At 47.8% G+C, this 12,280-nt stretch overlaps 1 protein-coding gene across 1 annotated transcript; it reads left to right on the forward strand.

Moving 5' to 3' along the window:
- Window positions 1–1,064: 1,064 nt before the first annotated feature.
- Window positions 1,065–8,833, forward strand: LOC144256004 (differentially expressed in FDCP 8 homolog). Its single transcript, XM_077801193.1, has 8 exons — window positions 1,065–1,193; window positions 2,129–2,226; window positions 3,851–4,000; window positions 5,329–5,470; window positions 6,676–6,840; window positions 7,356–7,483; window positions 7,625–7,738; window positions 8,678–8,833. Exons 1-8 carry the CDS (start codon window positions 1,070–1,072, stop codon window positions 8,831–8,833), a joined length of 1,077 nt encoding a protein of 358 aa, XP_077657319.1. The 5' UTR covers window positions 1,065–1,069.
- Window positions 8,834–12,280: the final 3,447 nt, after the last annotated feature.

Raw genomic sequence — 12,280 nt, forward strand, 5'->3', positions numbered from 1 at the left:
TTGCTTAAGGCCTTGCTAAGTAGCTGAGGCTGGCCTTGAACTTGTGATCCTCTTGTCTCAGCCTTCTAAGCTGTGTGTGCCACTGTACCCTGCCTATCAGAGTAAATCTTACCAAGAGCTTATTTTGTGCTCAACTTCTGTGAATCAATTTCACCTGGAAAGTGGCTGACTTGTGGATGATGGAATGGAGGTAAAGGGAGGCTGTGGAGGGAACAGGGCCAGAGAGGTTGAGGAGTGTGACCCAGCTAATTAAGTGGGAGCCGTATTTGGCTGCCTGTGTTCCTTCCCAGACAAAGCCCTTCCTTCCTGCCTTGAGTCCTTAGCCCTGTGTGTCCTTAGTTTGTTGAGTCCTGTGATGGGAAAGAACAGTTACTGATCCTTGACTAGGCGCTTCCTTCTTGTTACCTTGGAGGACAAGGCACAGAGCTGTGAGAATGTCCCAGGTCATGTGGCTCTCAGCAGGACTGGAACCCAGACCTGAGAGGTGCTAGCAGAGTCTAGAACCTGGAGGCATTCCCGGAGCAGGGGGAAGGTGGGCCCTGCCAGTCACACAACAGACAGAAAAGCAGGGTGGGCCCCACACTGGTTGCAGTTCCAGGAGTTGTGGTGGGAAAGGAGCACCTTAGGTTGGGATGGAGGATCCCAGTTGTAGGAGACGTGTCTCAGGGAAGTCGGCCAACAGCAAGGGCATGGCAGGACTTGGCCGAGTGAGGCCAGTTTAGATGTATGGGGGATCCCAGCACTGGAGCCCTAGAGTGTCTGGGGTTAAAAAAAAACCTGAGCTGGGAGGGAAGACCTTGGGTTCCAGAGCATCTGGCTGGGCACCCTTGGATAAGTCATATATATGACGGACATCAGAAGGGCTGGTCACTGTGGACTTCCCCATGGGAGCCTGCCAAGGGGCCTGGAGGGGGTCTGCAGGAGGTAGGGGGAGAGTCTGAGGATGGAGGCTGTAGTGTGGGGATGCTTCCTGAAAGAGGCAGGGGTTTTCGGGAATGGGAATGCTCCATGGTGAGGCTGGGACCTGGGTCCTCATCTTGCCCTGCCTGGCTACCACAGGTGGAATGCTATGGAATATGATGAGAAGCTGGCCCGGTTCCGGCAGGCCCACCTCAACCCCTTCAACAAGGAGCTGGGGCCAAGGCAGCATGAGCAGGGACCTAGTGAGGAGGCCCTGGACATTTCTTCTGAAGGTAGGTGCTGGGGGACTCTGTGGGCCCCCTGACCCTTCTCCCAGCCCACCACCTTTTCTCCCACTGCCCTCTCCAGCATGCTGGCTTTCTCTCATAGTGGGTTCCCAAGGGCACAGTCGCTTTCTACCTGCTCTGTGGATTGCTTCTACCTTCTTGCCAGCAGGAGCTTTTGAGGGCAGGGATTTGTGTCTGGTGTGCCACTGCTGAATCCCAGGGCCTGGCACATAGTCCATGCTCAGAGGACACTTGTGGAACACACTCAGAGCCAAGACTGGTGGGGGAAGTTAGCAGGTGGAGCATCCTGTGCAGAGGCCCCTGCTCACCTAGGGGTCAGGAGGGTATGAATCCAGGAACTGCAGAGGTGGCCTGCAGTACACACCAGAGTATGGATTTTGTGTTATAACTGTTCAGTGGCTACACCACACACACACACTTCCTTGTTTTTAGAAATTCAGTTGCTTTTTTGGCTGTGTAGAATCAGTGCAGAGTCCATGTAGTTATACATGAAGTATCTGCTGTAGAAACTGAGATGTTTCTATAAAGCTATCTTGTGGGCCTCTTTTAGCACCATTGAATACCATTCCACCTCATCATTTTTTTTTAATGTTTATTTTTCGGGTTTGGGTGGACATAATATCTTTATTTCACATTTATGTGGTGCTGAGGATCGAACCCAGGCCCTTGCACGTTCTATGCAAGCGCTCTACCACTGAGCCACAATCCCAGCCCCTCCACCTAATCTTTTTGAATTAAACCAAATGGGCATGCAGAGCTGAGCAGGCCCAGCTCCCCAGGGCCTCCTTCCTGTGTCTACCTGCGTCCCACTTCCCAGCTCCAGTGGCCCCAGCTTCCTTCCTGGGGGATGAGGAGCATGAGAGAGAGCAGGCTGAGTTTTCTTTCCTACCATCCTCCATGCCCCTCCTCTCTTCCTCCAGAGACCCTGCCTGAGCTGCCGCCTGGGGAGCCTGGGTTCCACTGCTCTGAGTGCGTGATGGATCTTGGCCTGTCTGAGGACCACTTCTCCCGCCCTGTGGTGAGGTTTGGGTCTGGGAGGGGAGAGGGGCTAGACCATGAGGTCTGAGGTGTGCAGTCTTCCCTTCCCAGGGAACCACCATTTTCAGGTGTTGATAGTCCCCTCCTCAGCCAAGTCCCCTGGAGCTCGAATCTGAGCCTGTTTGAGAGCAGATGGAGAAAGCCTGGGTTTGGAGCTTGAGAACCTGGGGCTTCCGCCCTCCTCTAGGCTCCTGCTCCAGATTCTTGGGGAGCCAGTGTGAGGATTGGTTCCCTTTGGGGTCTTCAGGGGTCTTGTAGATCTGCAGTAGAGTGTGGGTGGATGAGGAAAGCAGGAGGCCTTCCCTGCCTCCCCAGCTGCCCAGCACTGAAGGGCCACTCTTGCTTGTTCTACATGAAGTTCTACAAAAGGGTTACTTTGAATGAAAAGTGAATGTGGAAGAGCTGGAATTATTTGAAAAGTTAGAAAGCCTTTAGTTTTATGCAAACTATCTCCAACTTTTATTTGAGAGAAACACAGTAAAATCAGACTGTAACTTAAAAAGATTTAGCCAGAAGTCACCCGATTCTAATTCATTTTTCATTTTGTATGTGGCCTTAAAACGTTGCCCATGCAGATACATGTTTTTATCTTTATCGTAACATTTTGAATACTTCCTTTTGGCCACAGACTTTCCGAGGAGAAGGGAAGGGTGCAACTTCTCTTTGCCTGGGTCTCTTAGAGCCCAGCACACTGGTGGATGAGGAAGGTTCCTGAGTGTCAGCCCAACCTGCTCAGCTGCAGGAGCTGCCTCCCTGTGGTCTGTTCTGAGTCTGGGGCTTAGCAAATCCCTGCTAGTCTGGTGGTGGTGGACACCTCCAGGCTCCTTTATTGGCCTTTGTCTGGGCTTGGCAATTGAGCCAAGTGGCCATTTCCTCTCCTTTATGACAGCAAGTATCATTTCCCCAGCTTGCCTCTAAGGGGAAGTTCTTTTGAAGTCAGTGTAACAGTCAGCCACAGTGGTGCATACTTGTAATCCCAGTGACTTGGGAGGCTGAGGCAGGAGAATTGCAAGTTTAAGGCCGATTTTCTCAGCAACTTAGTGGGACCCTGTCTCAAAAAAAATACCACCACCACCACCAACAACAAACAAGCACTGGGGATGTAGGACAGTGGTTAAGTGCCCCTGGTTTCAACCCACAGTACAAACAAACAAATAAATAGTAAGTGAAATAGTAGAGTCAACAAAACAAAACAACAACAACAAAAAAAAAAACAAACCCTAGTCAAATTTCTGAAAAAAAAAAAACGAAGTTAGTGTGCTTGTGTGTTGAGGAGTGGTGGTTGGGCTGGGGACTACATCAGCTTCCAGCATGTAAAACAAGCCCTGTACCACTGAGCGTCCATCCCAGCCCTTGGAAGTTGTATTTTGGAAAGCATCCTGAATTACTAGGTCTTCAGAAGTCTGTGGGTAGACTAGTCCAGTTGGGGACAGGCAGTGCAGGATGGATTCTGACTGTGCTGCTAATTCTCCTGGGCTTTGAACAAGTCCTCATCTGGGGGAAGGGCTTGAGGTCTGCTCTGTGCCTAACTGTCCATGAGGATCAGTCTGGCCTCCAAGGGAGAGTCCAAGGAGTGGCCATCTGACTGCTCCCCAACCTGGCAGGGTCTGTTCCTGGCCTCCGATGTTCAGCAACTACAGCAGGCAATTGAGGAATGCAAGCAGGTGATCCTGGAGCTGCCTGAGCAGTCGGAGAAGCAGAAGGACGCAGTGGTGAGGCTCATCCACCTGCACCTGAAGCTCCAGGAGCTGAAGGTGGGTGCTGGCCAGCTGTGCCACAGGGGGAGCCTAGAGCCAGGGCTGTAGCAGTGGGGACAGGAGCACCAGGGTGGCCTCCAGTTCCTCCCTGGTGCATCTTTTTGGGCTCTGAGGGGCTGAGATATAAAGGCATCTAGAAATGCAGAGTGAGGGATGGGCCCTTATCCCAAGTGCAGGCTTTGCCCCTCTTGGTTGCAAGGAACAGAAACCTGACCTTAAGTAGCTTAAATGAGAAGGAAAGTATTTTCTTGTTAACCAACAGATCCTCAGGAATCCTGCCCTCTTTTGTTCTGCTTTCCATGTTTGACCCCTCCTCAGTAGTCCACAGACAGGTGATGCAGACACGAGCCCAGCAATGGCAGCTGGGCTTTGCAGCAGAGGAGAGTTTCCTTTCCTTTTTCTTTTCTTTTTTTTTGGTGGTTCTGGGATGGAACTGGGGCCTCCTGCCAGTTAGGCAAGTGCTCGACCACTGAGACAGCCCCAGTCTGAAGCTCCCCTTTGTCAATGGTTAAGGCAGAAGTCAGTCCTGGGCCCTCCTGACCTCTGATTGGCTGGTCCTGCCACATGGCCATGCCTGAAACAAGCACCACAGTGTGCCAGCTCTGGTCAGGTGCCCCACTGAAGCAAGTGAGTGGGGCAGTACCTCTTTGAGCCACATCCTCCTCTCTAGATGATGATGAGGAGTTTCCTGACAGGAGAACAGAAGGAGGTAATGAATCCAAGAGTCCATAATCCTTAGGTGTCCACTGCAGGCCAATTGTGTTCCTCAGCTTGGCTGTCATTGTGTGCCCCACAGTGACCCACAATGTGTGTGTGGCCACAGCCTCACTGATTTCCTAATGAAGACTCCACATCAGGAGACCCTGGGAAATCAGTAAGGCTGTGGCCACACACAATCCAAAAACTCAGTGATTTAAAGGAGATTGGTGTGTGATTTTCCTCATGACCCCCCCCCAGGTGGTCCAGGGCCTGTGTGACAGGTAATGGTGTTGAAGACCCGAGTCATCCTTTTTCATGGCTCTGCCATTCCCTGGGAGAGTCCCAAAGGGCTCCACACCACGTCGCTTTGGTCTGCACCCAGCCAGCAAAGGGAGAGTAGATCATTCCTGCTCACAGGGCAGACCCAGGTGGCAAGTGGCTGACAGGGCTGCCGGGAAATGGAGTGGGTGGTCTGTGATCTGCCCCTGACTGACCGTCTTTCTATGGCTAATGGGAACTCACACTCCTATAAGCAGTGCCTGGAGGAAATAAGTAGAGGGGCTAGAATAAAGGAAAGGTATTGAAACCAGCTCACTGGTGGCCCTTTCCTGGCTCTCTGTCTGTAGGACCCCAATGAGGATGAGCCCAACATTAGGGTCCTTCTTGAGCACCGCTTCTACAAGGAGAAGAGCAAGAGGGTCAAGCAAACCTGCAACAAGTGCAACACCATCATCTGGGGACTCATTCAGACTTGGTACACCTGCACAGGTAGGCCAAGACTGAGACCCACTCCTACTGGATAAGCAGTCTAGGTCTCTGGGGCAGGGAAGAGAAGTCCAAAGCTCTCCTTCCAGATGTGGGTCATGTTCAGGTGAATCCTCTATAGTGTACACAGTGGACCAAGACCTATTGTGTGCTGAAGATACAAGGAACAGTTAGGGGCACAGATCCTGCCTTCACTGGCCTGCATCCAGATCCAAGCTGTCCAGTACAGTGGTCACTAACTCTACATGGCCATCAAATTGAAATAGGAATAAATCAGTGGTACTGTCTACATTGCGAGTGCTCAATAGCCACCTGAGGCTGGTGGCTGCCACACTGGACAGTATAGAGAGAACATTTCCATCACTGTAGAAGATTTCCTTGGCGGAAATATCAGACTAGTAAATGACATGGTAGTAAAGAAAAAAGGGAAAGGGAATAGGATGTATGGTGGGTAGAGTGGGTACCACTTCAGGGTGCCCACGTGACATTTAAGCAAATGCTTGGAGGTCAGGGAGCAAGGCAGGGATGTACCTAGGGAGGGGTGTTCTGGTTGAGGAAGCCATGTGATGAAGGGTCCCATGGTTGAAATCTTCAAGGAGGAGCAGAAGACAGCAACTAGAGCATCCTGTGTGAGGAGGTGTGGTGAAGTTGGCTTGTTTGTAGAGCCATAGGTGCTTGACTGCTTTAGACACTGGCTGCTGAGTTGAGCAGGGCGGGAGGAGGGGGCAAAGCCGGAAGGAGAGGTGAGTAGAAGGGGGAGGGTACAAAACTCTGAAGGGTACGATGGAGTGAGAGGTGGCTGAGGCCATGCCAGCTGGGGGTTTGGGTGTGCAGTGTAAAAGATAAGAGGAGTTGGCATAACTCATGGTGTCTGGGCTCAGCTGTGGATGGATGGAGTTGCTGAAAACCAGAGAGGAAACATGACTGGGGATGGAACAGAAGAGTGAGAATTCCATTTGGAAAGCTTGGGTTTGGTGGGTGGGAATGGCAGGTTGGCCCCAGGACATGCGTGTCTCGAGTTGAGAGATAAGGCTCAGGGAACTGTGAGGATCTTTAAGGCACTTCTGGGGCAATGCCACAATAAGGTCTTGGATTGATCTGGACACTGCAGCAGAAATGTGCAGGATACAGAGTGGTCCTGCTGAAGGTCAGCCTATGCTGCAGGACCCTCCTCTCCACTTCTAAGAGGCCTGGTTGTTCCCACCCAGGGTGTTATTACCGCTGCCACAGCAAGTGCTTGAGCCTCATCTCCAAGCCCTGGGTGAGCTCCAAAGTTAGCTATCAGGCTGAGTATGAGCTGAACATCTGCCCTGAGACAGGGCTGGACAGCCAGGATTACCGCTGCGCTGAGTGCCGGGTGCCCATCTCTTTGTGTGAGTGGTGGCAGGGAGAATAGGGTGAGGGAGCTGTTCCAGCATGGGTAGTGGAAGGATTAAGTGAGAGTCTGGGGGTCAGTCCCTGCTCCCTGTCTTTGGGAAGTGACTGACAATTGCATTTCTGACTAAAAGCAAGCTGAGGTTCTAGCTATTTCCTGACTTGCCTACATTTCTACCTGGCTAGGACCAAAGCTCACCTCTGTGGCCCTCTGTCACAGGAAGCCCACCCAGGCAGGGACCAGAAGAACCACAGGCTAGCCATACAGAGCGGGTGTTTTGAGACTTATCAGCATTCATTCATGGGGTCCCACAAGCGGTCCTAGAGTGGGATCCTCTTGCCCTGTTTAAATGGTGATCAAACTGAGGGCATAAGCCCCTCAGCTTCATGGCTTAGGGATGGTAGGTCTGGTCTGGAGGGTGGGATCACTGACCCTGCTTTCCATTTTCTGTGGGCTGTGGGCTGGTGAGGCAGGCCGCGGCTGCCAGTGACCTTGAGTGGCTGATCCCCACAGGGGGCGTGCCCAGCGAGGCCCATCAGTGCAACTACACAGGCCAGTACTACTGCAGCCACTGCCACTGGAATGACCTGGCCGTCATCCCTGCACGAGTGGTGCACAACTGGGACTTTGAGCCCCGCAAGGTAGGGGTTGGGGACAGGGAAGAGGGCCTGGGGAGGGAGAGCCAAATGGCAGGCAAGCGGTGGGTGTGTCCCATGGCCAGCAGGCACGTGTGGGTGGGATTTGGCTCCCTGGGCTGGCATGGTTACTCCACTACCCAGCAGGTGTCTCGTTGCAGCCTGCGTTACCTGGCGCTGATGGTGTCCCGGCCAGTGCTCAGACTCCGGGAGATCAACCCTCTGCTCTTCAACTACGTGGAGGAGCTGGTGGAGATCCGGGTGAGGCTAGGGGTGGGCAGGATGCTGTATTTGACGGATTCAGTTTTCTAGCAGTGGAGGGCCACAAAAGGTGTGCGCAGAGGTGTGCGCTTAGGTTCAACTGGCCCGCTTGGCTGCCCTGCAGATTGACAGTGCTGACACTGTCCTGGAGCAATCTGATGCAGGCACGGAGGCGATTTTTTAATTTCTAGTAGTCTTATTATATTTTATGTAACCCAGTGTATCCAAAAGGTGATTTAAATGTGCAATCAATATGTAAAATTATTGATCTATTGTACCCTTTGTGTGTGCCACATCTGAGAATGCCAGTGTGTGCTGTACACTTAGTACACACCAGCTACGTTCACCTGCTCTGCGCCATGAGGGAGAGCTGGGACTGAGGGCAGACTGAGGCTCTGTCCAGGTAGGAGGTGCCACATTGCCTCAGGCAAGGTGGGGGAAAGGGTTAGTTCCCATGTCACCTGGGAGAGGACCAACAGAGCAGGTTGAGTCGCCAACGCCACAGGGCTGATGAGAGATGTGGGATCCAATTTGAATCTCAGTTCAGTGCTGGATGTGGACCAGTATTGCCCTGATGGGTGCATTGCAGGCCTGGGGAGCTGGGATAAGCAGAGTGGCTGGGGGATTCTGTGGGCAACAGTAAATGAACCTCAAGATCCTGACGTGAGTGTGGCTGGAACTCTCGGATCTGGGACCATCCTGGGGAAACTGAGGGTACCTCCCCATTCCCTGCTCATCTTGTTGCCACGCAGACTGTAAACCGAGGCCACCTAGTGGACATGACCCCATCAAACCAGCACAGGGCCAGTCCCTTTGCCTTGCTGACGAGGTCATGGCAAGGGGCCATGACCACCTTTCTGGATCTGTGTGCCCCTAACTGTGTCCTATATGCCTCCCCTCTGCCCTAGCTGAGGAGTTAACCTGCTCCCTTGTCCACAGAAGCTGCGCCAGGACATTCTGCTCATGAAGCCATACTTCATCACTTGCAAGGAGGCCATGGGAGCTTGTCTGCTACTGCAGGTCGGACTCTCAGAGGGACTGGCCCCAAAGAGCCAGGGTGATGGAATCACCTCACACTCAGAACTTTTCAGATAACTTTTATCACTATATATATATATATATATATATATATATATATATCTCACTATATATATATATATATATATATATTTTATCACTATATATATATATTTTATCACTATATATATATATATATATATATATATATATATATATATATCAGATGTTTTCCAGAAAGGAATTGGAGGAAAACACACATAATATCACCAAGACCCTGAAACTTGGCTCATCACCTATCAGCAAAATTCATTGTAGTCTAACATTTTTGGAATACTTATAGAAATTTGCCTACAGTGAAAAATTTGCTAAAATGTAAAATTTGTTTAATGCAACTACAGACTTGTTATTCCCATGTTGCTAGTGTTCGCTTTGATTCACATGCTTACACTAACAAGAAAAAATGAAGTTTTAAAACTCATTTAAAGCAGTATATTCTGTCTGGGCATGATGGTGCATACCTGTAATCCCAATAGCTTGGGAGGCTGAGACAGGAGGATCCCAAATCCCAAATTCAAAGCCAGCCTCAGCAAAAGCGAGGCGCTAAGAAACTCAGTGAGACCCTCTCTCTAAAAAAAAAATACCAAAGCAATATATTCCATCTTACTTATTTTTTTTCTAATTATTGAGAAAGTGGATATAGCATTTTACTATAACTCAGGATCTCTATGAAAATTACTAGATATTTTATTTGTGTTGTTTCAACCCAGTGCATTTGTGAAAATTGCAATTTAAGAATAAACATTGATGTTCCATTTTCTAAAGCTATCTTAAAACAAAGAGTATTGTCCTGATAGAAGTATGAGAATTTTCTCAGGGGTCATGGAGAGACTTACTAGGCAAGATATATTAGCTTTCTGATCTCCAAAATACCCCAGGATTCATCAAAATTAATTTCAGTCAGCCACAATGGTTCATGTCTACAGTTGTAATACCTCTGGGGTGAGGCAGGACTATTGCAAGTCCAAAGCAATGTTCTGCAACTTATTGAGGCTCTGAGCAACTTAGAAAGACCGTGTATCCAAATAAAAAGCAAAAAATGGGCTGAATATGTGGTTCAGTGCCTAAGTGCCCCTGGTTTTGATGCCTGTTACAAAAAAAATCAATTTAAAACTACACTTAAGACACAACTATCTTCATCATTTCCTCATAATTAGCTTCTTAAGAAATAAACCTAACATGTGATAACTATTTTTATTGTCCCACAGGAAATACTTGGCAGGAATTCTTCTGGAAATAAATGTGTCAAGAAATCCTTTGATACAATACATTTCCCCTCATAGAAGACAGGTGGAATTGTTTTATGTGTGACCAGAAAGCAATTGTTGAAGTGTCCCTTCCCACAATATACATTATAAAAAGAAAAAAAATTTAAATGGTTAAAAACACCCTGTTGAAACTTCCTTTCTGTTATACAGCACACTTGATGTGTTTCAAGCTTTAAATATGAATAGGAGAAATTTATGTTTTTGTGTCCTGGATTTTATAAGAAATTCTTTTATTACCATAATGATCTTACTTTCTGGAAGGTAAAAATGTAATGGAAGACATCAAACATATCTCTATTTCCTTCAATGAAGTGTATAAACAAAAAAATAGGGTGTGACATATTCACTCTGATGTAAGGAATTTTTCACTATGCCTTGCATCTGGCACTTGTAGGTGTTCCTGTTTTACTATTATTGTAATTGTCTTTGGATATCTTTTTTATTGCCACCAAAATAAAACAAATAAATAAAAACAAAAACCCATAATACACTCCCACATTCACACACAAAGACAAAAAAATTACCAAAAATTCTAATAAATTTAGGAAAGAAGTTGGATCAGAATAAACCAAAAGGTGACTGAAAGGAGAAAAACATAAAATAAGCAGAAGACTGGGGGTAGGACGTGACAGGGTAAGATTTTGAAAGAGACATATTAGGTGCACTTAAGACACCTAAATGTCAATAATGGTAAAACTGGGGATCCAAATGTGGGCTCTCTGTGATTCTGAAACAACCATGTATTGCTACTGGGTAGAGGAGCAGTGCCTAAAGTTCTCTGTAGAAACTACTCAGTCCTGATTGAGTGGTATGACAGCAGGCAGAAACAATACATGAAATAAGGGGTAGGGCTTGTTCAAGAAGAAGTTCACTTCCAAACAGAGGCTTCATTTCCACACTGGCTGGACCTGCAAGCAGCAGCATGGCAACCCAATTCACGTTTTTAGTAGTTCTATAATTGTTCGCTATACAATTACCTCAGGTTCTCTGTACATTTTAACATTTACATGATAAAAGTTGTAAAAATATGTCTTTGAATTATCCAACAATTTTAACCATTATGCAAAGTTTAAATACTAAAAGGTCATACATTGTAAAAGAAATTCATATTCTTGAATATGGTGAAGAAAGATACCCACAAAGAACAGAAACCACCAAGCATTGCCCCATGGCTTCCCAAGTTTCTGAACTCTCTCACTCTCTGTTCTCACTTGCCTGGGGACCAACAGTTTTGAGAGTGAGGGTAGTCCACGGACAGTGTTTTGAGCTATGTTTATACTGTTTTTTCCCTAATGTCTGTTATATTATGAGATTAATATTTTTAAAAAGATAAAATTATATTTATAGTGTATGCTATATGTGTATGTCCAAGGCCCTGTGTTAAATCTCTGTCATCAAAAATGTAAAATAAAAGCAGAAGAGAGATGGACATGGTGGTACACACCTGTCATACCAGCATCTAAGAGGCTGAGGCAGGAGGATCATGAGTTCAAGGCCAGCGTCAGCAACTTAGTGAGGCCCTAATCAATTCAGTGAGACCCTGTCCTGAATGAAATATTAAAAATGGCTGTGGATGAATCCTGAAATCTAGAAGTCACAACATTAATCTGCAGAAATGCTAAACCCAGGGGCTAAGTGTATTTGTAGACTATGTAACTCAGGAGGTACCTGAGGACCCAAGGTAGATCCAATAGGGATCCATGCCAGGGCTCAGGACAGGGAGTAGGACACAGTGATGCTTACAAGGAGCTTTCAGTTAGTGCAGAGTGCTTCAGCCCTGGCACTATTGACATTCTGGGCTGTCCCAGCTGTGAGGCATGGTGTGTGCATTACAGGAGGTTTAGCAGTGTCCCTGTCATCTACTCACTTGATGGTAGTAGCACCTCTGCATAATTGTGACAAGCAAAACATTGCCAAATGTCTCCCTACAGACAAATCAACTCTATCATGAATGACTGGAATAATACAAAATATTGATAATCACTATTAACAAGTACTATAATATGCCAAGTAGTGAGGAACTTTAAAATTCTCATGGAAAGATAACATCCATGAAATTTCTATATCCTTTCAGGCACAGTGGCTTACACCTATATTCCCAGCAGTTTGGGAGTCTGAGGGAGGAGGATTGAAAGTTTGAAGCAAGCCTCATGAACTTAGTGAGACCCTAAGCAATTCAGCAATTCCCTGTCTCTAA

This window comes from Urocitellus parryii, chromosome 7 (genome assembly GCF_045843805.1).
Source record: "Urocitellus parryii isolate mUroPar1 chromosome 7, mUroPar1.hap1, whole genome shotgun sequence".
Taxonomy (NCBI): domain Eukaryota; kingdom Metazoa; phylum Chordata; class Mammalia; order Rodentia; family Sciuridae; genus Urocitellus; species Urocitellus parryii.